Source organism: Lissotriton helveticus, chromosome 3_1, assembly GCF_964261635.1.
Source record: "Lissotriton helveticus chromosome 3_1, aLisHel1.1, whole genome shotgun sequence".
In the NCBI taxonomy this organism is placed as follows: domain Eukaryota; kingdom Metazoa; phylum Chordata; class Amphibia; order Caudata; family Salamandridae; genus Lissotriton; species Lissotriton helveticus.
In genome coordinates, this window is record NC_136061.1 from 1,918,943,963 (window position 1) to 1,918,971,700 (window position 27,738).

The window sequence follows — 27,738 nt, forward strand, 5'->3', positions numbered from 1 at the left end:
GCAAGGAAAGGGGGGATCCAATTATAAATGAATGAATAGAGGTCTGTTCAGTAGACGGCCCAGACATGGAGGAGGGTTCCGGAATGTTTAAGGGGTATCAGCGGGCCGGAGAAGAGTCTGAGAAGCAAGGTCAACTCTAACGTATGAGGCCCAATACAAAGCATCATGGAAAAAGCCAGAAGCTACACCACGTGAGGGGCGTCTCGCAAGGGGCGTCTCAAATGTTGTTGACTGTTTTGTATTAGGGACAGCACCCCTGGGTGGGGTTAGAGCAGATACCTGAGGACCCTTTAGAGAGCGGATGGGTAGGCAGAGAGGGGTCATGACTGGAGAACTATAGGTTTTCACCAAGAGACTTAGAGTGAGTGACTTCCCTTGGGGGTTATTCACTGCTGACACCTTTGTTAGGTTGGGACTTGGTTAAGTAGGGATACCATCTAGAGCAGGGTAGGGACAGCCTAACCTGTGCGTTTTCCTCCAAATTAAATGAAGGAGAGATATGCGTCAATGCTGATAGCTTTATTATTCTTAGAACTTGTGTTAGTGATTTCCGTTGCTCGTCTGAGGGCTTTCCGAGAGCACATGTATGTAATTGGACCTGTGTATCTCGTGAATCTCATTCTGAGATGCCTGTATTTGCAGCTTATCATATCCTTACAATAAACTTTTGAAAGCTAGAAGTTGTTTGTGATCTTTGGGAGCAGAGTCCTTTATTGGGTGAACTGGTTTGGTAACAGGGGCACTTTCTTCCTCCAAGACAGGCAACAAAGGTTCAGTCGACCAGATCGAGGTTTGGATCAATAGTGATGAGGTATCGATCAAAATCTCGCCCTTTCATACATACCATGCTTAACACTGGGAAAAGGGTCTCTCCCCGGATCAACGCATTATCCCCGCCTGGGCGGAACAGGGTGTGGCTCTGGCTTTAGGTGATGGATGATAACTAGGCCACTAGGAGGTCAAAAAGTTGGTGGGGTGGAAGGACACAAGTTAGTGAGGGTTAAAGGTAATGAGACCGAGAGTGTTAGATGGCATGTAAATATTATCAAGCTCGATGTAATGTTCCCAGTCACTGAGACCAGAACAGCAAGTCATTAATAAACAGTTGATTTCTGGAACATTTCATAAGTATATGCTCTTTTGATGATGGGCATCCAAAGCCTTTGACTGTGAAGTCCATGGATCCTGCCACAATCTTTCAGCTGCTTGAAAGGTGTTGTTTGCATAGGGGAGTGTCGTAGATGGCGTGTAACATCCCTGGACTTTTCTCCAGCTGACCTAAACTTGGCAAACTACTTTAACTTTTATTCTAGACTCATTTGTGCTGAGTGCATTTAAACACTTTCAGCCAACGGCCTTTCAGGTCAGGTAGGTAGGTAGGTAGGTATATATATATATATATATATATATATATATATATATATATATATATATATATATATATATATATATATATATATATATATATATATATATATATATATATATATATATATATATATATATATATATATATATATATATATATATATATATATATATATATATATATATATATATCACGTATAAGTACAATAAATAAGGAGCATAGCTTCCCAGCTTTATGCTAAATTTAGACACATCAATACAATGGAATATGCATGTAAATGCTTATAAAATGCCACTTTTAAATGTTCATCCAAACCAAGATAGTTAGCTTATCTCTGCAGATGCACAAATGGCTGGACGTCTGGGTTCAAAATCACAAGGACTTGGTTTCAATAGTTCATCTGGCCCAAAGGAAACCCTCTGCTTTATGTCCCTCTCATAGAATATCTACGAGCAACAGTTTCAAATTCTGTCCATTGTCTTGTCAGAAGGAGCTTTCTATGCATTTAGTAATATTCTGAGACTGTGTTATTTGCTTCTCTTTTTGCCATTACATTTAGCCAGCCCAAATCTAGCCATATGTGATCCATATTTTTTTTAGTTTGAGCATAGGGCAGCACGAATGTGCTGTGTCCGAGACACGTTGTATTCAGTAAGATGACTTTCATCATGCCTGCTGCTTACCGCAGCATCGCTCTACTTTGCTGCCTCCTAATTGGTTTATACAGCCAACATGTCACTTCCGTTCCTAGCTGAGGAGTACCGGCCAAGAACTTATTCATTCTAGTTGATTAGTGCCTGTCTGCTGCGATGCAGGTACTATTTCTTCTACCCCCTCCCATTCCTCCTGCCAAGGCATGTAGGTGTGTACTTTTTTGCTTTCACGCAGTTAGCTGCAAGGCTTTCCAAGGTGTGTATGTTTTGCTGTCAAGCAGTTACCAGCAAGGCGAGGTGTATTTACTGCTATGGTTTGCATGCAAGCACAGGCCATGCCAATGGTGTCCACTCTAGATGGCTTCGGGTTCAGCTTTGGCGCACAATGATGCTTCCAGTTCACTTAATCTCCCCATGCCATCTCCTTCATCACCACCTCCCACCCAATGCTGCTTGTTAATCGTAGTGTATTTACTGCCTCAAATATTTGGTTGGGACAAAAGAAGTAAATATGACTGGTTTGCTTGTTGGCATGTATTTTTTGCTTTCACACAGCTACCTGCAAGGCGTGGTGTATTTACTGTTATGGTTTGCACGCAAGCACTGGCCTCACGAACGGCATCCACTCTAAACGGCTTTGGGTTCAGCATTGGTGCACAGCACTGCTCCCAGTTAAATTAATCTCCCTGTGCCACGCCCTGAGCCTCTACCTACCAACTATAAATGCACAACTGCATGTCCCACAATGCAGCATGTTAACAGAACAGCCACTTCGACGCTGCTCCCAGTTCACTTAATCTTCCTGTGCAGTCACCTTCCGCCCGACCTGCAACGCAAGGTGTATTGACTGCTATGGTTTGCACACAAGCATTGGCCTCACCATTGGTGTCCACTGTAGACAGCTTTGGGTTCAGCTTTGGCACACGGCGCTGCTGCCAGTTCACTTAACCTCTCTGTGCCCTGAGCCTCTACTTACCACCTTTAAACACACAACTACGTGCCCCACAATGCAGCAGGTTAACAGAACAGCCAGGGCTAACGGATGGGGTCACACATAACTTGGATACACTTGAGGACTACGCCTACGGGATAAAAAGGAGTGTGTTGGTAAGTTGCTGTCAAGACTTGGGAGTCAGATCAGTGTTAACGTATGTGTTGAGGGTCATAAGTTACCATTGTGCTTTTGAGGATGGTTAACATACATATGTATCAGTCAGTCTCCACCTTCTCCAAGTTCAGTTGGTCCCAGTGGCAAGGGGCTTCGGAAAGTCACTGCCAGTGCTTTTGGAGGAAGCGCCTTACCTACAGTCGCCATCTTCCTCAACCGCTGATGGTCTTGGCTCTGTTTTGCTTCGTCCCCCAACCTTTGCATGTTTGCTGCTAGTGCCTTTTCATTTTTACACCTTTTAAACTACTGTTGCTTCTATGTGGTACAAACATTTTAATATGGATGTAAAATCTACAACTAGTTACTCTTAACTGTAACGGAAAGTTTTGTTTTCCGAGTATTTATTAAAATTATAGCCTTTGTATAGCAAAATCCCTTCTGGAAACAACAACTGCAGATGGGGTCATGTCAGTAAAGAATGCTACAGATACCAATGTGGTGCATGTCAAGAGTAAGACATGAAGCGTGCACCATATTAATGTCTTTGTGGAGATCTCACCCTGCCTCTGCATCACAGTAATTACACAGCGATTTGCGAGGGCCCGATACACTCATCTCTCACTTTCTTCACTTCTAGTAAACAATTCTCTATATATTTATCCCTCCAGGTCTGTCATTCTCTGCTGTGTCCCTCTTCGTCTCCCTCTGTTTTCACTCATCTGTTTTCCCTGCTGTCATCTTCCAAAAGAAGTATTCATTCACAGGAAATTGTATGTCTCTATCAGATGAACAAGTTACTTACCTTTGGTAATGAATTATCTGGTAGAGACACAGTCTAGCCGCTGATTACTAAGTACAGAATTACAAGGTCTGTGGAAACACCAAGGGCTTGTCATGTTTTCCTCCGAGATTCTGGCAGCTGAACACAGCTGAAAACTTCAGACAAAATTGCAAGAGGGGAGCCGTTTCTCATGGCTCTCACGCAGAACACTGTTTATGTTTTCCCTTATACAACCATGCTATATCTCCTAGCTCTAATATTTGGCATTATATCTCATGGCCCGCCTACTGTGGGTCTTAGTCTCTTGGCTCTCATGCTATAGTAGTGTATCTTGCATCCCTCACTGTGGAACTGTATCTCATGCCTCTCATGCTGTAGCATTGAATCTATTTGCTCTCACACTGGAGCAGTGTATCTTGTATCTTTCAATGTAGTACTGTATCTCATTACTCTCATGCAATAGCACTGCATCTATTGGAACTCACGCTGTAGTAGTGTATCATGTATCTCTCATTGTAGTGCTGTATCTCAAGGCTGTCACGATGAAGTAGTGTCTATCTTTTCTCCTATAAAATCGTACTGTATCTCCCCACTAACACACCATGGCAGTGTATTTCAAGGCTCTTTTGTTGTGTAAATTAGCCTCACACTGTGGTGGCATGGTATGTCCTAGCTATCATACTGCAGTACTGTATATCATGGTTCTCATATTGTGTTCCTGTGTCTTGTACTTGTAAGGAAATGCCTCTTTTTGCATGATCACCCCCAAAGCGTTGGACTGATGCTGCTGGTTTTGCTGCTCTGAGAGCTCACAGACTCCTGCTTACCAGATCTCAGTTCCAGTGTTCTAACCCCCTACAAAATGTATGTTGAATTGGCTACTCCAATTGGTATGAGCTAACTTACTTATAAGTCCCTAGTATATGGTTCCAGGGGTGCCCAGGGCATATAAGTGAAGGGCACTGATTGTGCCATCCTGAGTGTGACAAAGTACACAATGGCTCCCAGTCTCCCACTGAAGCCTGGAAGGTCAGTGTACAGCTGCTAGTTTGGATTTGCCATTAAAACCAATGGTAAAGCCCCCACTTCCTTAAACAATATATATATATACGTTGCTCCTAACAAAGGTCTAGCGAGCCCTAAGGCAAGGAGCTGTATATTCTTAAGTGGGATATGTACTTTAAAATGTCCTAACAGTACAACATCTGAATTGTTGTTTTACTGTGGAAAAGCTAGTAGCCGAAATTGCTAGAGCAGAGTTACAGGCTGACATTTTGGTCCTGCTAAATTCTGAATAGAACTACTAAAATGGGTACTTCATTTCAAATGTAATGTCACTTTTAATGAAAAGTAACTTGTAAAAAGTTGCCACTATGTTACTCAGTTTATCCAGCCCCTTTTTGCAGTTGCTGGCCATTAGATAGCCTTTTTACTCTTCTGGGGAGTAGTGTGAATGACTCTCAAGTTTAAGAGCAATAGAGACCTGTCACAGAATGAGGCAGAAATAGGCATTACCTCCCCTTTGTAGGACGTCACACAGGGTGTTGGCCCAAAACTCAAGCTTCAAAGGAGAAGCTCCATTTAAGTTTATGGCGGTTTTGACATTAGTGTGGAACTGGATTTGAGACTGCTTTGGGGACCAAGAAATTGTTGGCCTCCCTGACCTTCTCCCTGTCAGAACTGATCACCCAGAACAGGCCAAAATAGCCAAATACAACTCTTCCAAACTTTTCAAAAGTTTGCAAACTTTATGGTTACCAATACTTGTTTGTGCATTGGACTAAAAACCTGAGATTTACGTTTTCTTTAAAAATCCATATCTTTGGAACCAACCCTTTGGTGGATTTTTCTCATCTTGGTGTCTACAAATCCATAAAAATATAATATATTTTTTTAAAATTCGAGTCAGATTACGTTTGTGCTTTGTGACTTTCTTATTCTGTTGTTTGGTGCTTCAAAATACTTTACACTAGTTCCTTTGTTTAAGTTTTGCTGCTCAAAGCACATCACCCATGGTTGAGCAAGAGGTTTTAAAAATGAGCCTGACTGGACCCAAGATGGTTTTGCAAGTGTATTACACGGAGCGGTCGCACAACCATACCATATAATACACCACAAACTTCACAGTACTCGTACTGCTTCACATAGTATGTCCTAGCTCTCATTCTGCAGCACCATATATAAGAAGTCTTGTGTTGTGATCCTGTGACTTGTATTCATTCTGTGGCAACATTGCAAGTCCTAACATTCATACTATAACAATATATAACATGGCTCTTATATTGTGGACTGTGCTCATACTGTGGTGGAACGGTATTTCATGCAGCACTTTATGGTTCTTATATTGGGGTACTATATCTTGTGTTCATACTGTGGTACTTTGTTTCTGATGACTCTCATATTGTGGTACTGTGTTTTGTACGTATACAGCGACACTGTACCTCATGCTCTCCTAATGTAGCCTTGCATTTTATACTATGGCACAGCATACTATACCACGTCTCTGTATTTCAATAATTTTGTACAGTGACACAGTATCTTTTAGGGTGGCACAATGTCTTATGCTTGTATGGATGCACTGTACTTTATACTGTGGTTATGCATTTTACAGTGTGGCACTGTGTTTAACGGCACTCGTATGCTAGAACCGCGTCATATGCTGTCATCACACTGTTGCAGTATTGTGGCCACACTGTGATTAATTCCACTCTACTAGCACGCTACTTTTATCTGTGACCCTGCACTTCATAATATGACCTGTAATATTATACAGTGGCACTGTATTCAAGTGTTATACCCCATGCAAGGTGATGCTACAGTACCTTTCACCTTGACCTGGTTGGGCGCACAGCGTCTGCAGGGTAGTATCTGGAACTCTTCAGCCTGGTACATGGAGTAATCGGTACTGGCCACCACCACGGTGTCTCCTGCCTTCCAGTTCCGGGCATCATCTGCCAGTTCCAGGATGCTGCTGTTTACATTGGTATCTACCCGAACAGTCAGCTTTGGCCTCACTGCAAGCCAAGGAGGAAGGATTAGTGGTGAGCACTTCTATTCTAGGGAAAAAGCACTATATCAAAACTGCACACACACGACAGGGCGCAGGGCAATCGAAACAGTGACACAGTAAAAGTAATGAGAACCAGATTGACGCGGATGCGAGTACATTGGACACAGGCCAACACAAGCAGCTATGAAGATCCCCATTCTTACTGAAGGTGAAAGTCACAGAGTAGGAGTCGCGAGTCAAGCCACAAAGCAGGAGTGTTCACTTCAGGACTCAACTTCATGCCAGGAACCTTCAACCAGGCCACGCTTGTAGGTCTGAACTAGGCTTTGAAGCCTGGCAAATGTTTAAAGTAAAGCTCGCCCAATCCTAGTGTTGTACATAGAGCAGGTTCTATCAATACTGTCCTTTCACTACTCACAGCCACAACAATGGTAACCACACACTAGTAGGGACGCTATAAATTACGCGTCCTTACTAGTCAAAGCTTGCATGCTAATTAAACAATGGGACAGACTTCCCCTTATGATCTTAGGCCATATTTCACTTATAAAATTGAATTTCCTTTGTTTCTGTTTGCCTTTTCTAATGTATTGATTAAAATTCCCAAATAATTTTTGAGGCTATTATTTGGCAAAAGAAACAACCAAAGATTAAGCTCTCGATTCTTCACTTAACTTAAGAGGAAGGGGGTTTGGCTCTTCCATGTTTTGAAACCTATTATCAAGCAGCTCTATTAAACTGGCCAACCGTCGCCTCAAAAAAAGCATCCGGTGAAGTTAATTATTATTTGAATAGTGTGTTTAAAAGTGGCTGGAATCGACCCTGGCTCTTTCTTGCAGATTCCTAGACTGCCAAAGAGAACCCGTTATAAGAGTCCTCGAATCATAGTTGATTGCTTTAATTCCATCTGACATGAATATAAAGTCCCATATTTTCATCCACAATTAAAACTTGACCTCTGTTCTGCGTTTGGCCTAAGCCTCGGCTGGCCCACGCATAGACGTTGGGCTGCTCTGGGTTTTCGGAGGCTTAGATATTTTTTCCGTAACAATCAATTAATTTCATGGCAAACAGTCAGGAGAACCCATCAATTAGTCCAACCCTTTTTTTAGTTTCACTCAAATACAGCATTTATGTTTCTGTAACCCGATAAAGATGAATGAAGTTGTGAAGAAAATATGTTGGGCTTTTTTTTTATCTCCAGTCTATCGGGGACTGGAAATTAGTATAGAGTTCTACTACAGCATCTAGGACCGAAGTTAGTACCCAACCATATAAGTAAAATAGCGACTATCACTGGCTGCGATATAACTACAGCTCATTGGCAGTATTATAACCTAATCAGTAGAAAAGCCATCCATGGGGCTAATTTTAAGCGCATGGCCTTCTATTGTAAGGAATATGCTACTTACCAGTATGCATCTGTTCTTGGCATGTAGGGCTGCTGACTTTCATATCTGTGCATAGATCGCCGCCTAGTGTTGGGTCCGGATGATTGCACATTGTTGTCCTGGAAGAGTCTTCGAAGTATCATGAGATAGGTGGCTCCTCCCTCGGACTACAGTGCGCATGGGCATCCTCTCCATCCCCAGATTGTTTTTCGCCATTGTGGCAGAGATGGAGGATAGTACAGTAAGAGATGTCCATGCAAAGAGTGAATGCTACAGCTGCGACAGGCACCGGGGAGGTGGGTGGGCGATATGAATGTCAGCAGCCCTACATGCCAAGAACAGATGCATACTGGTAAGTAGCATATTCCGTTCGAGGCATGTGGGCTGCTGAATTCATATCTGTGCATAGAATGTATAGCAGTATCTCCCCTAGCGGTGGCTGTCTGTGTCAGCTGCAGCAGTCTGAAATAGAGTTTTGAGAACAGCCTGTCCTACAGCAGCTTGCTGTTTGGAATGTACATCTACACCATAGTGTTTGGTAAATGTATGTATGGTTGACCATGTGGCTGCTCTACAAATTTCGTGTAAAGGAATATTTCCTAGGAAAGCCATGGATGCCCCTAGTTTGCGTGTGGAATGCGCCCTAGGGGGAACTGTTAAGGTGTGTTTTGCCTTTAAATAACATATCTGAATGCACTTAACGATCCATCTGGCTATACCCGACTTTGAAATAGGGTTGCCTTTGTGTTGTGGTGAGAAAGCAACAAACAACTGTTTTGTCTTTCGAAATGCCTTAGTTCTATCTATATAGTATAGCAGAGCTCTTTTAACATCTAGAGTATGCAAGGCCCTTTCAGCTACTGTCTGTGGATTTTGAAAGAACACTGGCAGTTCTATTGTTTGATTGATATGAAAATGGGATACCACTTTTGGCATGAATTTAGGGTTTGTTCTGCGAACTACTCTATTTGCATGTACTTGAATGAATGGCTCTTGAATAGTTAGGGCTTGGAGCTCACTAACTCTTCGAAGTGAAGTTATGGCAATAAGGAAAGCCACCTTCTGAGTGAGAAATTGCAGTTCGCATGAGTGTAGTGGCTCAAAAGGTGGCCCCATCAGTCTGGTTAAAACGATGTTTAGATTCCAGACTGGTGAAGGTGGGTGTTTTGGGGGAATTACTCGTTTGAGTCCCTCCATAAATGCTTTAATTGCTGGCACTCTAAACAGTGAAAGGTGTTGCCTGTTTTGGAGATATGCTGCTAATGCAGCTAAATGTATCCGTATGGATGAGTAGGCTAAATTGCAACGTTGTAGGTGCAAGAGATAGCAAATTATGTTTTGTGTAGAAGCATCTAATGGGTTTATGTCATTGTTACTGCAGTAAATGATGAAACGTTTTCACTTAGCTGCATAACATGCTCTGGTAGTGGGTCTTCTTGCCTCTTTGATAATATTTATACAGTCTGGAGGCAAGTTGAGGTATCCAAACTCTAGGATTTCAGGAGCCAGATCGTTAGGTTGAGCTGTTGCGGGTCTGGGTGTTGGATTTTGCCATGGCTCTGAGTTAGAAGACTGGGTGTGAGTCGCAGTCTTTGATGAGGCACCACTGATGGTTCTAGGAATGTTGTGTACCAGGGTTGCCTCGCCCATGTGGGAGCAACTAGGATAAGCGTTAGCGAGTGTTGGCGCATTTTGCGTGCTACTAGCGGTATTAATGGAGCTGAGGGAAAAGCGTACGCAAATTTGCCCGACCAGTTCATCCATATCGCATTGCCTTGCGACTGTGGATGTGGGAACCTGGCGGCAAAGTACTGGCATTTTGCGTTTTCGCTTGTGGCAAACAGATCTATCTCTGTTTGTCCCCACTGCTGGAAGAATGGTTGGAGCACATTGTGGTGAATCTCCCATTCGTGCATCTGTTGACTGTGCCTGCTGAGCAGGTCGGCTATTTGATTGTCCTTGCCTGGGAGATGTTCTGCCATGAGAAACATGTTCCTCTGAATGGCCCATTTCCACACACTCTGAGCCTGGTGTGATAGCTGTGGAGAGTGTGTTCCTCCCTGTTTTTGAATGTAATACATAGCTGTCATGTTGTCCGTCCGGATCAACACGGTTTTGTTGCATAAGTGTTTCTTGAACACTTTTAGGGCTAGGAAGACCGCCGTCAACTCCAGTAGGTTGATGTGCAACTTTTTCTGTTGCGTAGTCCATATTCCCTGGACTGTGTAATGCAGGACATGGGCTCCCCAGCCTAGCAGTGATGCGTCCGCTGTTATCACTATTTGTGGGACCGGCTCCTGGAACAGTCGCCCTTTGCAAAGGTTTTGTGGATTCCACCAATGCAGAGAGTTGGATGCTCGACTGGTCACCAACACTAGGTCCTTTAATTGTCCCTGAGCCTAGTTCCACTGCCTTGCTAGGCACTCCTGTAGCGGACGCATGTGTAGTCTGGCATGAGGGACTATGAAAATGCATGAGGCCATCATGCCTATTAGTTGCATAAACACTCGGGCTGGCAATGAGTGTTGTGGTTTGAACCTTTGGATTAACGCTTGCATTCCGTTGATCCGTGCTGAGTTTGGATATGCTTTTGCTGCTAGTGTATCTACTGTTGCTCCCAGGTACAGCTGTACGTGGGAGGGTTGTAGGTGTGACTTTGGGTAGTTCAGCGAGAAACCTAGATTGTGCAGGAGATGAATGGTTTTTGACATGTGGCTGGCACATTGCTTGGCCGATGGCGCTTGTATTAGCCAATCATCCAGATATGGGTGCACATGAATGTGTTGTCTCCTGAGATGTGCCGCCACTGTTGCTAGGCATTTTGTGAACACCTGTGGAGCTGTTGTGACACAGAATGGTAGGACATTGAACTGGTAGTGTTGTCCCTGAATTGTAAACCTGAGATACTTTCTGTGAGCAGGGTGTATTGGTATATGAAAGTATGCGTCTTTGAGGTCCAGAGTTGCTAGGAAGTCTCCCTGCCGCAGCAGTGGTAGGACTTGTTGCAGAGTGAGCATGTGGAAGTGCTCTGATAAAATGTAGTTGTTGAGGGGCCTGAGATCTAATATTGGTCTGAGAGACCCGTCCTTCTTGGGAATGAGGAAGTATAGTGAATATACCCCTGTTCCTTGGTGTTTGAATGGGACTGGTTCTATGGCCCCCTTTTGCAGCATACTGATGACCTCTTGCTGCAATAACGTTATATGTTCCTGTGACATTGGACGGTGTACGGGTGGTATTTTGGGTAGTGTTGATGTTAGTTCTAGGCAATAGCCATGTTGGATAATTTGCCTGACCCATTTGTCTGTAGTGATGTTTAGCCAGGCTGATAGGAACTGTTGTACTCTTTCCCCGACCGGTGTTGTATGGTCTGGGGGTAGTGCCAAAAAGTCACTGTTTGGTATTAGTGGAGGATCTATTGGTATTGCCTCCACGACCTCTGCCTTTGTTATTATTTCCTCTGTATCCACCACGATTTGTATTTTTGTTGTATGTGAATTGTGTATTTGTTTTGTATGTGGAGGACTGCTGCGATGTGTTACCACGCACTCCTCCTCTATAGTTGGGGCGACAAAAGGAGCCTCTGTGTTGTTGGGACTGAAGAGCTCCCATTGACTTTGCTGTCTCCGTGTCCTTTTTCATTTTGTCCAGAATTGAGTCAACTGCTGGACCAAACAAAAAATCTGGGTTTATAGGCTGGTTAAGAATTGTAGCCTGGACTTCATTTTTGATTCAAGATATGCGCAGCCATGCGTGTCTCCTAAGCAGTACGCTTGTGTTGATATACCCTGCAGCTGTGTCTGCCGCGTCCAGTGCACACTTAATGGAGGCATTGGTGATGAGCTTCCCCTCCTGTATAAGTCCATCTGCCTGCTGTTTGTAAGGCTCAGGTAAGTTTTGGAGAAGTTCTTCTAGAGTGTCATAGTGCGCCCTGTCATATCTAGCCAACAAGGCTTGAATATTGGCTATTCTCCGAGAGTTTGCTGCTTGAGCGGCTACTCTTTTGCCTGATGCTTCCAAAATCTTTGTCTCCTTATCAGGAGGAGGAGCCTCTCCAGTAGTTTGTGAATTAGCACGCTTTCGTGCGTTGGATACCACTAATGAATCTAAGGGCAGTTGTCCCCCGATGTAAGTAGGGTCTACTGGTGCAGCCCTATACTTCTTCTCTATTCTAGGGTTGATGACGCGTGCCCTAGCAGTGTCTTTAAATATGTCATTTGCGTGCTTTAGTACACCCTTTAATATGGGGAGTGTTTTGACACATCTTTCTGATGTTGCTAGTGTATCAAAGTCCTCTTCTACTGCATCTGAATGCATGTCTACCTTATGGTAGCTTGCTGCTCTATCTAGTAAAGAGTTAAAATCCACTGTCTCTTCTGTGGGTGATGGTTTTGCTGGGTATACAGTAGGGTCTGTAATGGGTAGAGTACCCTCAGAGTCTGGCTCACCCCCCCCTCCCCATGGTTGTGAATTGGGGTCTACATATGGCTTTTGTGGATATCCAAAACCCACATCTGCGTCCTGATCTTCATCTGGGTTGTAGTTAGAGCGTGCAGGAGAGTATGGGGCATATGGAGTAGTAGGCATAGCTGGAGAGATAGGTTGGAAAAGAATAGGAGAGGTTGCACAGTCACTTTTCTTTTTTAGTGGAATTTTAGAAAAGTCTTCAGCTGGCACTGGTCTTTTCTTTTTTGTATACACAGTCACTTTCCCAGTGTTTGGGTCAATATATAGCTTGGACTGATCTTTTGTGGAGGGGTCTGGATGTATGATCTCTGCTTCCACAGTTTTTAGCCATGGCGTGGTAGTCTTTGGTTTGACTTTCTTCGGTTCGATGGCTTTAATCGGATCGACCCCTTTTGGTGCCTGTATTTGTTTTTGCGGTTTATCGATAGGTTTTGTCGTTCCGACGTCTTTTACAGGTTTCACCACTGTTTTCGGACCGAGCGGTTTTGTCGGTCCGAGAACGTCTTTAGGCTGTAGGGGTGTCTTCGGAGCCTGCGACTTCGGCTCGATGCCCCTCCTCGGATGGATGGTCTTCGACTCGACCGCCTTTGTTTGGTGTGCCTTAGGTTTCGCTTTCGGTTCGACGACCGCCTTGGGCGTAGCCTGTTTGCCGTCGTCGACAGACTTTTTTCCTTTTTTTCGACAGTCGAACTCGATTCGACGGCCTTTGGCTTAGAAGGTTTAGATGTAATGGTTGCCTTTGGTTCGGCGCCCTTTTGTTTTATCACCTTCGGTTCGACGACGTTCGGTCCGAAGACTGTCGTGTCGATGAGTTTCGGTTTCGATTGAACCGGCCTCTGATTACGTGTCTCAGAAGGCTCTTTTTGTATGTTCTTAGCCGGGCGGTCTGGCGGGGCTGTAGAACCAGTATTTTGATCTTGGCTAAGGCCTGTTGGCGATGCCTCGCCCTGAGTCTCTGATATTGGTGTAGTGTCTGTATGGGGGCGGTGTACTCACAGTTCTCCCTTTGTCGTCATCGGAGTCGTCTTCGACAGCTACGATGTCTTGATCGTATTCATCGACATCGACGATTTGTTCTTCGTCGTCGATATAATATTCAGAGTCCTGCTCGGAGTATTGATCTTCCTCTCGATCCGAGTCTTAGGCGTCAACTAGCTCTTCCTCATTGTCGAAGATATTCTCGGGCTCTGGTGCCGACCTCTGCATTTCTTGCCTTGCCGCTCGCCTGTTTCGGAGTGTCTTTTTGGATCGGAACTGGGCACAAGCTAGGCAATTATCTTCATGATGATCTGGAGATAGACATTTGTTGCACACTGGATGCTTATCTGTGTGCGGGAACTTTGAGTTGCACTGCGGGCAGTATTTGAATGGACTTCGTTCCATCGTCCGTCGGTCCACGTGGCGTCGAGAAGGCCTAACGGCCCGATTCGACGACCGGAGTGCAAAGAAAGGGTGATGAAAGTTTATCGGTACCGAGCGAAACAATACTGACAAATCCGAAGGCCTTTTGGCCTTTTTGAAAAGTTTCTTTTGATTCCGAACTTGGAGTTATGGAAAGTACATCCGAACCCAATGGCGGAAAAAAATAATCTGAGGATGGAGAGGATGCCCATGCGCACTGTAGTCCGAGGGAGGAGCCACCTATCTCGTGATACTTCGAAGACTCTTCCAGGACAACAATGTGCAATCATCCGGACCCAACACTAAGCGGCGATCTATGCACAGATATGAATTCAGCAGCCCACATGCCTCGAACATGGATGTTATACCATACTCCAGAAAAATAAAAAAGATGCATAGTTGAGCTGATAGTAGATGCTTCAGATGTGGGTCGCAATCAGGGGATTGGCGCAACATGATTTTTACTTGCCCTAAATTGAGCGTGTTTGGACCAATATCTTTAATTACATAGAAGTCCGGATGGGACGAGTGATTGTTCCTGACCTGTTGGGGGCCCTTTATGGCACCCCATCGAGTTTAGACAATCTCCCTACCAAACTGAATAATCTCTGTTTGATAACCACAGAGTCCTTAATTTTAGCAAATTTAAAGTCAATAATCATACCAACTATGGCTCAATGGAATATTAAAATGTCTAAGGTGAAAAAACATGAGAATTTGTATGCAAAGAGAGTCGGTGCTAATAAGTACTTTAATAAAATTTGGCGGAACTGGGAAAGAGTCGGGATCGGCAAGTATAAAGGGTACTGCGATTTGCCATCCAAATGTGGGATATAAGAGACGCCACTCACAATTATTGTTAATGAGTATACTATTAACTTCTATGATTTTGGTGGAGGTGGGCTTTTTGGTGGAGGTTGGCGAGTTGTGTCTGTCAAATACCAGCATCCCCCTACCCGGCGAGAACAAGTTGTCTATCGCCTGCCAACACCCCTCCCTCCCCCCTGCCCCCAAACAAGTCGGCTGTCGGCCGGCATCCCTCTCCCCACCCTCCGCTCTTCCCTGCATTTGGCTGCAAACTTAAAGGCCGACCCGGGTGGCAGTAGGTCTAGCTACATCACTGTTAAAGACTCAATTTTAGTAGTCCATGCCTTGCCAGAAATAGAAAGAAATATGGTCATGCCACTTCATAATTATCTGAAGGGCAACCAGCAGTTAGGTTGTCATCCTTCTGGTGTGGCCCTATCTCAAAACCAAAACAACACTGCTGGGTATATAGCAAAGTGTCCTGCTTGCGATGAAAGAGGATGCTAAAGTCCTTTTGATTCTTCCTGACCCTATTGCAGAGTTATATGAAGCGGCTAGTACCTCACTAAACCACTTCCTCAAAACAGAGACAGTGCCCTAGTCCACAATTAGCCATTCTCTTTTGCATTGTTTCCAAAAAGAGCATTAAGCACTATTGAAACTCGAACCAAATGTGCCCACCCAAGGGGTTCTTTTACGATGTTCCTTGAATTCCATACTGTTCAATGCTTGTCTTTTACCACGAGCTCAGATCTTCAAGTCCTACTGTATTGATTACCATTTGAACACTGGCAATATTTGGCAACACATTGTGCTGCTCTCATGAACAGCTGGCTGTAGACTAGCAAACGAGTCTAAAACAGATCCAAGATGAAGATTCTCCATGTAGAAACTTGTACCTGTCCCAGTCTCTCCCCTCCCATCAATCAGCACCGTACTCTTAGTCCAACTCAGTCCCGAGTATTATCGCCAAGAGCTTAGGAGTGCTATTCAACAAAGTCTGCCCCGAATCACCGGGGGAATTAATCATTAAAAAAGCACCAGATATAGTCTACGATAATGTGTGAAACCCTTTGCCTCCTTTGTTCTCAGTACCCTAATAAGAGCTTTAGTGCCATTAGGACCCAGAATAGATAGTTGTAATTCCCTTTACCCTGGAATACACAAGAAACTAAATACTGAATTGCAGTCAATCCAAATCCTGGTGCTAGAGGTAGGTTTTGTGTAGAAAGAGCTATGACATCATACCCATCTCATATCTCTCTGCTTGGAGGTATGTAGTAGCACACGATAGAAAGCAGAAAAGACTTGGTAATCTCTGCACCATGCAGCCGCCTTCTGGGAGTCAAGCTGCTGTTACCTTCATCCTAGGTTCAATTCTTTGCATCACCAGAGCACTCTGGTGAACTATTGCGGTCATGTAACAAATGTAAGACCATCCACCAATCAAGAGAGGAAGGCTTTTGAACACCAAGGGCCTACTATTGTGCCCCAGGCGCCCAGAATTCAGACCTATCACAGATTTCATTGAGTTAAAATAGGGCTTCTTTTCAAAGAATTATTTTGAATGCTTATTCTCCTTTTTGCCCCGCCATACCCGCTTAAATCCCTACACACCATTCCCTTTTCAATATTGCCCGTATGAATATTTGGAATGCATTGACTCTGCTCACTCTGGCTCAGGCTTTTTGCCCACTTATGGCTCTTCGGTAATATCGGAGTGCCACCGGGCATACTCCTTCGTTCAAACTTGTAACTCAGTTAATAGTGAAGTTGTGTACCCTGAGAGCATTCGCTTCCAGTGAAGGTAAGTGAAGGAGCGGGCACCGAAAGCAACCCTTGCGAGTGAAGGCCTCGGCTCTCAGTACACCCTCCTTCACTCATTCTTGCTGTTACTGGCACTGAATGCAAGAGAGTGAAGGCCTCTGCTCTCAGTACACCCTCCTTCACTCATTCTTGCTGTTACTGACACCGAGAGCAACCCTTGAGGGTGAAGGCCTATGCTCTCAGTACAGTCTCCTTCACTCATTCTTGCTGTTACTGGCACCGAGAGCAACCCTTGCGGGTGAAGGCCTCTGCTCTCAGTACACCCTCCTTCACTCATTCTTGCTGTTACTGGCACCGAGAGCAACCCCTGCGGGTGAAGGCCTCTGCTCTCAGTCCACTCATTCTTCCTGCAAATATTCAGGACTGCTGTAGTATTCGTGAGGCCAGGCAGGGCCTTTCGGTAACACTAAGCATAGCGCATAGGCTTCTTCTGTCATACCTGATGCCACAGTGCAGTCTCTTTCATGCAGACATGATGCCCATGAAATGAAATGAAATGAAAATGAAATGAATGAGAGCTTATATAGCGCTACTTAGCCCGGAGGCATCAAGGCGCCTATCAAGAAAAAATCACAAAAAAGGCAGAATCCCAAAACTAAGGGTAGGCTTTGACAAAGAGCCTTGTCTTCAGGGCCCTTCTAAAGGCTTGCAATGATGGCAGGGACTTGATTTCACAGGGCAGAGTGTTCCACAATTTCGGAGCAAGGCTAGAGAAAGCCATGCCTCCCCACTTAGCTCTTCGAACGCGGGGGACTGATAACAAGAACTTTTTGGAGGAACGAAGGTTTCTGGAGGGGGCATACGGAACCAACAGGTCTCTTATTCCTCCCGTCCCATTCCTGTTCAGGGCCCCATAAATCAAACAGAAAACCTTAAAGAAAATCCTGGCTTCAATCGGAAGCCAATGCAGGGATTTCCTAGCGGCAGTGGCTGACGAGCACCTAGGCACGTCCAGCACAAACTTAGCCACAGCGTTCTGCACAATTTGTAGTCGCTGTAACAGGCCCTTGTTTATTCCTGCGTATAAAGCATTACAGTAATCGAGCCGGGAAGCTATTAATGCGACCACAATTTGCTTGCGGGCATGCAGGGACAGATAATGTTTGTTCTTCCGCAGGATCTTGATAATACCCCAACAAGTGGATATTGTCCTGTTCACTTGTTGACCCATCGCAAGGGCCGGATCGATCAAGACTCCCAGGTTCCGAGACAGGGCCGTGGGTACAGGGCAAGCTCCCAGGGATGAAGGCCACCATTCCGCGGACCAGATGTCCTCCTTCCCATCGAACACTAGGATCTCTGTCTTCTCGTCGTTCAGCCTCAATGAATTGTCAATCAGCCATTGAGCAACTGCCTCCATACAGTGTCTAAATTTGGAGGCAGAGGAGCTGACGGACTGGGCGAGAGACACCAAGATCTGAGTGTCATCAGCGTAGGAGACTACCTCCATCCCAAACGATCTAATGAGCCTGGCAAGTGGGGTCACATAGATGTTGAAGAGGGTCGGACTTAATGCCGACCCCTGTGGGACCCCACACTGCACAGGATTGAATGGAGATAGGAACTCCCCCAACTTAACTCTCTGTTCCCTCTGGTCAAGGAAGGAGGCCAGCAAACTGAGTGCTGGCCCCTCCACCCCTATCTCCCTCAGCCGAGATATTAACACCGCGGGGGACAGGGTATCGAAAGCAGCCGTAAGATCTAACAGGATGAGGAGGGAAGTCTGGCCCTTATCAGCTCTGGTGCGGATGTTATCAAGCACTATGGTAAGGGCTGACTCCGTGCTATGACCCCTCCGAAATCCATGCTGCGAGTAATCCAAAAGACCAGAGGTTTCCAGAAATGTTGCAAGATGCTGGTTGAGATGGGTTTCCAGCATCTTTGCAGGAGCTGGGAGCAGCGAAATTGGGCGAAAGTTTTTAAGAACCTCCGGGTCTAGGGTAGGCTTTTTCAAAAGGGGCTTAACCACCGCCCTCTTCCACTGAGAGGGAAAAATGCCATCCCGCATTGCCCTGTTCATAATGTCCAGTAATGAGGCAAGAGAGTTTCCTTACACTGTTTAAGAAGTTTAAGAGGGCAAGGGTCAAGGGGAGACCCAGACCTGGTCTTACTCAAGAGAACATCCAGTTCCTGAAGGGAAAGAGGTGGAAAACTGGACAAACACACCAGGGAAGGAACCCCGGCAGATACTGAGGGGGCATGGATGGAGAGGGGGAGAAAGATATTGACGCCCTTTGTAACTCTAAGGCCGAATAAATTTCAACAATTTTTTAATGGAAATATTGGGCAATATCGTCACAGAGCTGCTGTGTGCTGGCGACTGGGTCCGGGGTCTGCAGGGTAGACAGCGAGTCCGCGATCTTAAACAACTCTTTCGGCGAGGTAGTAAGATTTGTAAAATACTCCTGCTTTGCTCTCATAACCTCAGCCTTATATCCCCTCAAAAGGGATTTGTGGGTTTCCCTATCCTGCGTAGCCCAGCTGGCCCACCAGAGTCGTTCCTGCTTCCTACAAACCTGTCTAAGTAGTCTTAATGACTCCGAGAACCAAGGGGCCGACGGCCTATTTCTGGCAGAGTAGCGTAGGGAGGCTGGAGCCAATTCATCCATAGCTACTATGATGGAGTTTTCTAACTTAAGTACAGCCGAACCCACATCCTCCTCCGTAGAAATAACCAAAATGGGAATCAGGGGAGCAAGTGAGTCATTAGTTATACTCTTAAGATTTCGCCTGGATTCCATTTTACTAGGTCCATTCCGCTTGCTGTTTGCAGGAGTAGCCACCAATTCCAAGGGGACCGCAAAGTGGTCCGACCAGGTGAGCGGGATAGGGACATCGATAGTCAGCCGACTGTCATTCGAGAAGACCCCATCCAACGTATGGCCCGCCTGGTGGGTAGAACCCTTGACTAGCTGCTGCAGCCCACAAGCGGATAGACCATCTAGGAGAGAGAGGGTTTCACTGGCCTCTAGATTTTCTAGATGGAAGTTCATATCTCCCAGTACCGTTAAGTGCTCACAACCAAAATAAGGTTCTAAAATACGGAGCAGATGCTGACCAAAATCTGCTCTAGGCCCAGGGGGGCGGTAGATGAGAATGCCCATAAATGGAGCAGCATATGCTGCATTGATAGAGAAATAGAGGGCCTGAAAGGCATCCTGTGGGACTAATAATGGGGTAATACGGCAGGAGTGAGAATCCTTATAAAGGATGCCCAACCCTCCACCTGTACGACCCACTCTATCCTGCCTAACCAGCGTATAACCCTCTGGTACCGCCTCCACCAGATCCGGTCCCGAGGAGTCTTTAGCCCACGTTTCCGTAACGAAGACCCAAGAGGGTCTTCTATCCGAGACAAAGTCCTTAAAGGCAATATTGTTCTTTATCAAAGATCTCGCATTAATAAGAAATCAATTTTCCCTCCTCGTGCTAAGCACAGGTTTACCACTAGTGCCTGCCTTAGTGGGTCCAGATGGCGAAACAAATCCCGTGCAGCTTGTCCGAAAACACCTGCAACAGGGGGATAGCTTTTGGATAGCCTCCGGGGGTTCATATAGTGACACGGTACCCGGATGGTTTAAGGTTGATCAGATCATGATGAGAATACCTGATATGAATGTGTCCACTCCCGGTAGGGCCAGTCGCCCACTCGTCCAGCCCGTCCTTAGCGCGGACGGGCGCAGAAGGGCTGGACTCTGGCGTGACTCCGGCATTACTGCGGCATACACGCCGCGCGCACATGCCGCGCGCTTGCATACTGAGGTTAAATAGGGCTCTAGCCAGTCAGCCTGACTGCTAGAGCGCTGACCACAATGGCGTCCGGCCGACGTCCCCTCCAGCCCCCAAGATGGCGAGGAGACTCCCAGGGAGCGCGCTGGAGAGCCGCTGAAGCCGCGGTGTGGGGCACAATTATAGTGCAGGTATGCGGAGTGGATTAAAAGCAAGGGAAAGGGATTAAATTATTTTTTAAACTAAAAATAGACAGAACAGGGAGTTAAAAATGCAGACAGCGCACAGATGCCAAAACGTGAAGCACATGGCGCAGACTCCTTCGCTCCTAGAAAATGGCCTCTGTGCACCTCCTTTACTCATACCAGACGGGCTCCTTCACATATTCATGATGTCAAAAGTAGGGTCTCTTTTGTTGATAACTTGGTCGGCCCACGCAGGCATTTTCACTCACAGCCAAGGCCTACAGTGCAGGTGGAGGTCTGATGCCCACAGTACGGACTTCTACCCTCAATCCCTGTACCCACAGTAAAGGCTCATCTGCATATTTCTGGTTCCCATAATACTGTTCACTATTTTTGGTGAGCACCGCAGGCCCTGGCATTATTACCCAAGAACAGATTTACTAAAATGTTACACATTGAGTTACATAGAAGGAAAGAGCTGAAATGCATCATATTTACAAAGATTTGACGCATTTCTGCTCTCTCCCAGCGCTGGCGCACTGTGTGCTGTCTTGTGCCAACGCAGGCACATCTGCGCCAATGTGCAAGAAGGTGTGCATTACAAGCAGGATTTGTTATGTAAAGGAAGGGATGCCTTCCTTCACAAAAACAATATTTAAAGGTGTATTCCTCTTTCTATGTGTGCGGCTGCATGCAGCAAACATACAAAGAGGAAGTAATGAGGAGAAATGCGATATTTCTCCTCATTACATCCAGGTTGGGGAGGCACACCCTTTTGGCGCTATCACAGGTTTAAAGATCTTTGCAAACCTGTGATTGTGTTAAACACCATGGATGGACGCATGAGAAACCTGCACATCGCTGGGCACTGCCTTGTGTTACTTTGAATTTATTAAACCACACAGAGCCATGCAAGGTGGCTTTGCATAGCTTAATAAATCCCACTAAAGTACTTGTGTTGTCATGTGACGAATTGCTTCACACAAGGGTAACACAAGCCTTTAGTAAATCTGGGCCCCAATGTTAACAGTACAGTTGTCTTCCCACGTGCTTGTTTCAAACAGAACTGTCACCTTCACTAAAACTTAGTAGGCTAAATGTATCCATCCTCACTAGATCTGTATTCACCACTATAATTGTTCCAGCCACAATGATTACAAGTGTGAGTTGTGGACCTGTGGGTGCTGTGCACGATGAGGCATCAGAAGTGATTGAGCAGATGGCATTGAGAGTGTGCCAACCAGAGCTGCATGCTATGAGTTCTGGTCCCCCCTCTAATAAAGACGATGTCCATTAGACCCTTAAAGATGGAGAGAGGTGTGATCCAGTAGTTCATCATTATGGAGCCAAGGAGGCAAGAACTCTAGGGAAGTATTTCTCACTTGATACATTGTGTGATCCTCGGCAAACACTTTATTTTCCATTTCACTTCCTATATCGCAACATATTAAGAACACAGGTCTGCTCCTTTACCCTTCCCTAACGCTGTCACGCTACACACGCTTTTTCACTTACACCTGCTGCTCTTAGTGCAGGCTTCTTCTCTCAAGTCCAAAGGCCACAACAGGAGTCGCTCTTTGTCGTGGGCAAGGTAAAGTGCCCCACTGCTTTCAGAGCACTACGATTACAATGTATACGTGTGTATTTTGTTTTTTCTGGCCACTCAATGGAGTCTTAATAAGAGCTCTTTTTGGCGAGTTACTCCTTGTTTCTCTATTTTAAATTGAAAATACGTCTCTTTGCATCTCTGTGAGTCCAAACACTGCTGGGGTGCTGCACTGCTCACTGTCTCCTGAACCGAAGCCGCACTTATTTAATAAGAGTTTACATTGTTATGTTTAGTTTGGGTTTATATCACTAATACAATTGAACTTCTTTAGACAGGGCTAAATACTAACATGTGGAAATGAAGATTTTTGGCAAATAAGGGAACATGTTCAGTGTTAAAAACTTGCCCAGGAACACACAATCCGTTCAAAGGAGACATTGTCCACTAGAGCTCTTGTCTGCAGGGTCCACAGTCCATCTCAGATCCCTGATCATGTCACCTGTCGTCATGCCCCAGTGATACTCCAGAGGTGAACCATGCACACAGGCAAGCTCACTTGCAGTGCAGGCTGCGCGCGCTGTCCTGGTGACACGTCCTCCACCCACCCACGGACCCACACCTGCTGCCACTTGTGGCTGTGCGGGCAGCAGCGATTGCAGTGAAACCGGCAATCAGTCTAAGGACAGGTTTCCAAAGTATGGCCTGGGGCAGCGTCAGCAGAGCCCTTCGCCTGCAGTAATTCCCATCTGAATGCTGTGTGGAACTAGTAATTTTGCATGGCGTGACCTGTTCTGTAAACCCTCTATTCACGGTATGCGTGTCTGTTTAGAGTACATTTATAGATCTCAAACCCCATAGACTCTCGGTGGGTCGTTTGAGTTTCGGACCAAATGAACACAATTTAACACAAGAAGATGGGTTTCACTTGCATGATGTAGGACACCACACGGGAGCATGAAACACGGCCCGCAGTGAGATTCCCTAAAATGCCAAACTCACACCTAAATAAGTGAGACTTGAATGATATAATATCCTGCTAAGAGGGAAGAAGAGAGTGGTTTTTGTTCTCGAAATCAGCGCTTAATTTGAGCCGGTGTTTTCCAGTGCTCGGCACCTGCACTTAATTGTCAACATTGGAGCTTGTGAAAGTCTACCACAAGGTGGCGCTGTCTGGATGATTTAGAGATGGCAACAAGAAAAGGTAATTATTAATTAACTATACATTAAAAATGATGGTTACCTGCTGCCCAAACCATTCTTATAGCTTTGGGGGCTTGAAATAGTCCGAATTGTCACACTTTGTAGGAGTGTGATGGTTAGGAGTTGTGTTGTTACTATCATTAGCAGCTGGCAGGAGCAATGGGTGGTGCAAGCTGCAGAGGCCACCTGACCAGAGTTCTGGCACTTATTTATATGCAAATTAAGCATTGCTCGAAATAATTAGCAGGAGGCAAGATGTTTCTCCCAGGTAGCACGTTCCAACCAAACAAAAGGAGCTTTAATAGTAGGCAAAAAATGGATCACAAGAGGCTATAGTCTGATGCTGAACAGGAGGTAAAAGACCTATTAAGAAAGCAAAAAATAAATTACAAGACAACTCATCTATCGCAGGAAGCAAACACTGTACTTAAGAAGAAAGGTAAAAGACACTTTCCTATAACAATTGGTCTGTACCCTGTAGCGCTATTGATTCACATGCTTGCACATCCCTGAGCTCGGCACAGTATAACTTGTTTTTCTCTGAAGAAGCTCTTTCAGTTTCGAGGTACCTCATGATACCTCTGCCTGAAACCCACAGTGCACCGGGACACAGAAGCCATCGTAGAGTGTTCCATCTTTGTGGAAGAGCGGAGATCTGAAACCATATAAGGTGTGCACTCTAAAGTGCCTAAGTAGGAGACCAAATTAATGCTAATGTGTAACATGTGACTATGCAACCATGTAAGACGCATATGAATCTACAGTCTACAGGCTGCATTGTTAAAGGTAAGTAACTTTTTCTTTTCGCAGCACTTGCAGTTGTATCTCGCATATTTAAAGATAGACTGAATTAACCCTGGGCGGAGTTCGCGAAGTTGCACTACGCGCAGTGCAAAAAAAGCACCACCACACTACGCAGAGCTACGCGAGCAGCGAAGTACAATAGACAAAATGCAGTTTGCGGTGATTGCACAGTGCGGATAAGCATCCGGCACTGTGCAATCATTGCGAACGGCACCCTGCACAGTGCAATAGGTCCCTGCTTTCCTTTTCTGCCACTCAAGTAGATTTTTACTCAAGCGGCAGCTTTCTCAACGCGAACGGGCAGTTTCTCAACGCGAGCTGTCGCGAGCATACGCGACCACTCACAATGAGACACCTGACCCCCGCGTTGGGCAATCTCGTCGGGATGTTGATTTTCCACGCTTGCGCTCGCCAACTTGATGTTGATGATCGCGGACAAAGAAAAATCTCGCTGGGAGGTTGGTTTTCCTCGCTCGCGGTTGCCAACCTGATGTTGACGCACGCAAGTGAGGAAAAAAACTCCACTACGCCACGCGAAGCGGAGTTTTTGGGAACTTCGTGATCTCCATGTAACACGGAGTGCAGGAAACTCCACAAACTCTGCGAGCGGAACGGAGTTCACCGCCCAGGGTTAGACTGAATAGCAGTACCCCTTCTGTAATGTGGTGGCTTTAGAGCAGTGATATAAGATATGTGATAAAATGTTTTAAGGAGTTGGTCCCAGTTGTGCTTCTTGGAATGACTAAATGTACATACAGTAACGCTTAGCGAACAAGTGGATGGTTGACCATGTGGCAGTCTTGCAGATGTCTGCCAAGGGAATATTACCTAGAAAAGCCATGATGGCTCCGTTTCAATGAACGGAGTGTGCCTTCGGCATAGAGAGGGACAATGATCGCTGAGCTTTAGCATAGGCAATTTGTATGCACTTGACAATTTACCTGGATAAATCATATCTTGATATAGGATTGCCAAGGCGGGGGGTGCGCATAAGCCGCAAACAGCTGTTTGGTTTTCCTAATGGATTTTGCATGGTTGACATAGTACATAAAAGCATACTTATTATCTAATCTGGATAAAGCTTTTCTGCAACCAATTGTAGGTGTGGATAGAAAGATGGTAACCGAATTGACTAGTTAATATGAAAAAGAGAGACTTTTCCAGAAAATGAGGATGGGTCTTAAGGGCCACTAAGTCCCTGTGCATCTTCATAAAAGATTATTTCACTGACAATGACTGCAATTCGCTAATTCTTTGGGAGGAAGTAATTGCAGCTAAGAAAACCACTCTGCCGGTTAGAAATTGAAAGGGAACTGAACGCAGTGACTCAAAAGGAGGCCCAATGAGTCTTGTAAAGTCAGTGGTGAGGTTCCATTTAGGAATACTTAGTATGACCCTTTTAAGCCCCCATAAATCTTTTATGACAGACATTTTAATAACAGACTGCGCATTGTCTATTTTGTAGGTAAGGATCAACTGTTATGAGGGGCACCCTGGAAACAGTGCAAAAGAGAATGACTAATTCTACACTAGCAAAACACACAAGATGATGGACGGAATGTTGCACAATGGCAAAACATTAACCCCCAGTCACAAATCTGGGTTTAATCCATCGTTATTTTGCTCACCAAGCCACCTCAGTTCAGACATGGTCATATGCATATCAGCCTTGACCCTGTGCCTCATGGGAACAGTCCAGCCCGAACTGCCAAGCCATGTCTTCCCTGGACCGGATTCAAGCATCCTAGGACTGGTTTCTGGCTACCAGCCGTCTTCAGCCAGGATAGCTTGACTCCAGTGAGCACGGGACCCACGTCTGGGCATACCCTTCCCACATAGGGTGAACAGCAAAACACACAAGATGATGGACGGAATGTTGCACAATGGCAAAACATTCACCCCCAGTTACAGATCTGGGTTTAATCCATCGTTATTATGCTCACCAAGCCACCCCAGTTTAGACATGGTCATATGCAAATCAGCCTTGACCCTGTGCCTCATGGGAACAGTCCAGCCCGAACTGCCAAGCCATGTCTTCCCTGGACCGGAATCAAGCATCCTAGGACCGTTTTCTGGCTATCAGCTGTCTTCAGCCAGGATAGCTTGACTGCAGTGGCATAGTGAGCACAGGACCCACGTCTGGGCATACCCTTCCCACATAGGGTGAACAGCAAAACACACTAGACGATGGATAAAATGTTGCACAATGGCAAAACATTCACTCCCAGTCACAGATCTGGGTTTAATCCATCGTTATTTTGCTCACCAAGCCACCTCAGTTCAGACATGGCCATATGCAAATCAGCCTTGACCCTGTGCCTCATGAGAACAGTCCAGCCCGAACTGCCATGCCATGTCCTCCCTGGACCAGAATCAAGCATCCTAGGACCGGTTTCTGGCTATTAGCCGTCTTCAGCCAGGATAGCTTGACTCCAGTGGTGTAGTGAGCATGCGACCCACGTCTGGGCATACCCTTCCCTCATAGTGTGAACAGCAAAACACACAAGATGATGGACGGAATGTTGCACAAAAGCAAAACATTCACCCCAGTCACAGATCTGGGTTTAATCCATCGTTATTTTGCTCACCAAGCCACCCCAGTTCAGACATGACCATATGCAAATCAGCCTTGACCCTGTGCCTCATGGGAACAGTCCAGCCCGAACTGCCAAGCCATGTCTTCCCTGGACCGGAATCAAGAATCCTAGGACCGGTTTCTGGCTATCAGCCGTCTTCAGCCAGGATAGCTTGACTCCAGTGGTGTAGTGAGCACGGAACCCACGTCTGGGCATACCCTTCCCACATAGGGTGAACAGCAAAACACACAAGATGATGGACGGAATGTTACACAATGGCAAAACATTCACCCCAGTCACAGATCTGGGTTTAATCCATCATTATTTTGCTCACCAAGCCACCCCAGTTCAGACATGGCCATATGCAAATCAGCCTTGACCCTGTGCCTCATGGGAGCAGTCGAGCCCGAACTGCCAAGCCATGTCTTTCCTGGACAGGAATCAAGCATAAAAAAAAACGATGGGTTTAGGCCCAGATCTCTGTACTGGGGTGAATGTATGGCATTGTTCTGCATTCTGTCCATCAACTGTTGTTTTTGCATTTGTCACCCCGAGTGGGACTGGTATGCTCAAACGTGAGTCCTGTGCTCTCCACACCTCTGGAGTCAAGCTATCCTGGCTAATGACGGCTGAGAGCCAGAAACTGTTCCTAGGATGCTTGATTCCAGGCCAGGGAAGACATGGCTTGGAAGTTCGGGCTGGACTGTTATCATGAGGCACAGGGTCAAGGCTGATTTGCATATGGCCATGTCTGAAGTGGGGTGGATTGCAGTGCAAGAAAATGATCGATTTAGGCCCAGATCTCTGTACTGGAGTGAATGTATGACATTGTTCTGCATTCTGTCCATCAACTGTTGTTTTTGCATTTGTTACCCCGAGTG

General features: G+C 45.6%; 1 protein-coding gene across 1 annotated transcript in view; it reads right to left on the reverse strand.

Moving 5' to 3' along the window:
• CEMIP (cell migration inducing hyaluronidase 1) overlaps positions 1-27,738 on the reverse strand; it is a 551,721-nt gene that overhangs the window by 332,068 nt on the left and 191,915 nt on the right. The window contains exon 10 of the mRNA XM_078682930.1: positions 6,734-6,925. Coding sequence (XP_078539056.1) covers positions 6,734-6,925 — 192 coding nt within the window. The remainder of the gene's footprint in view (positions 1-6,733; positions 6,926-27,738) is intronic.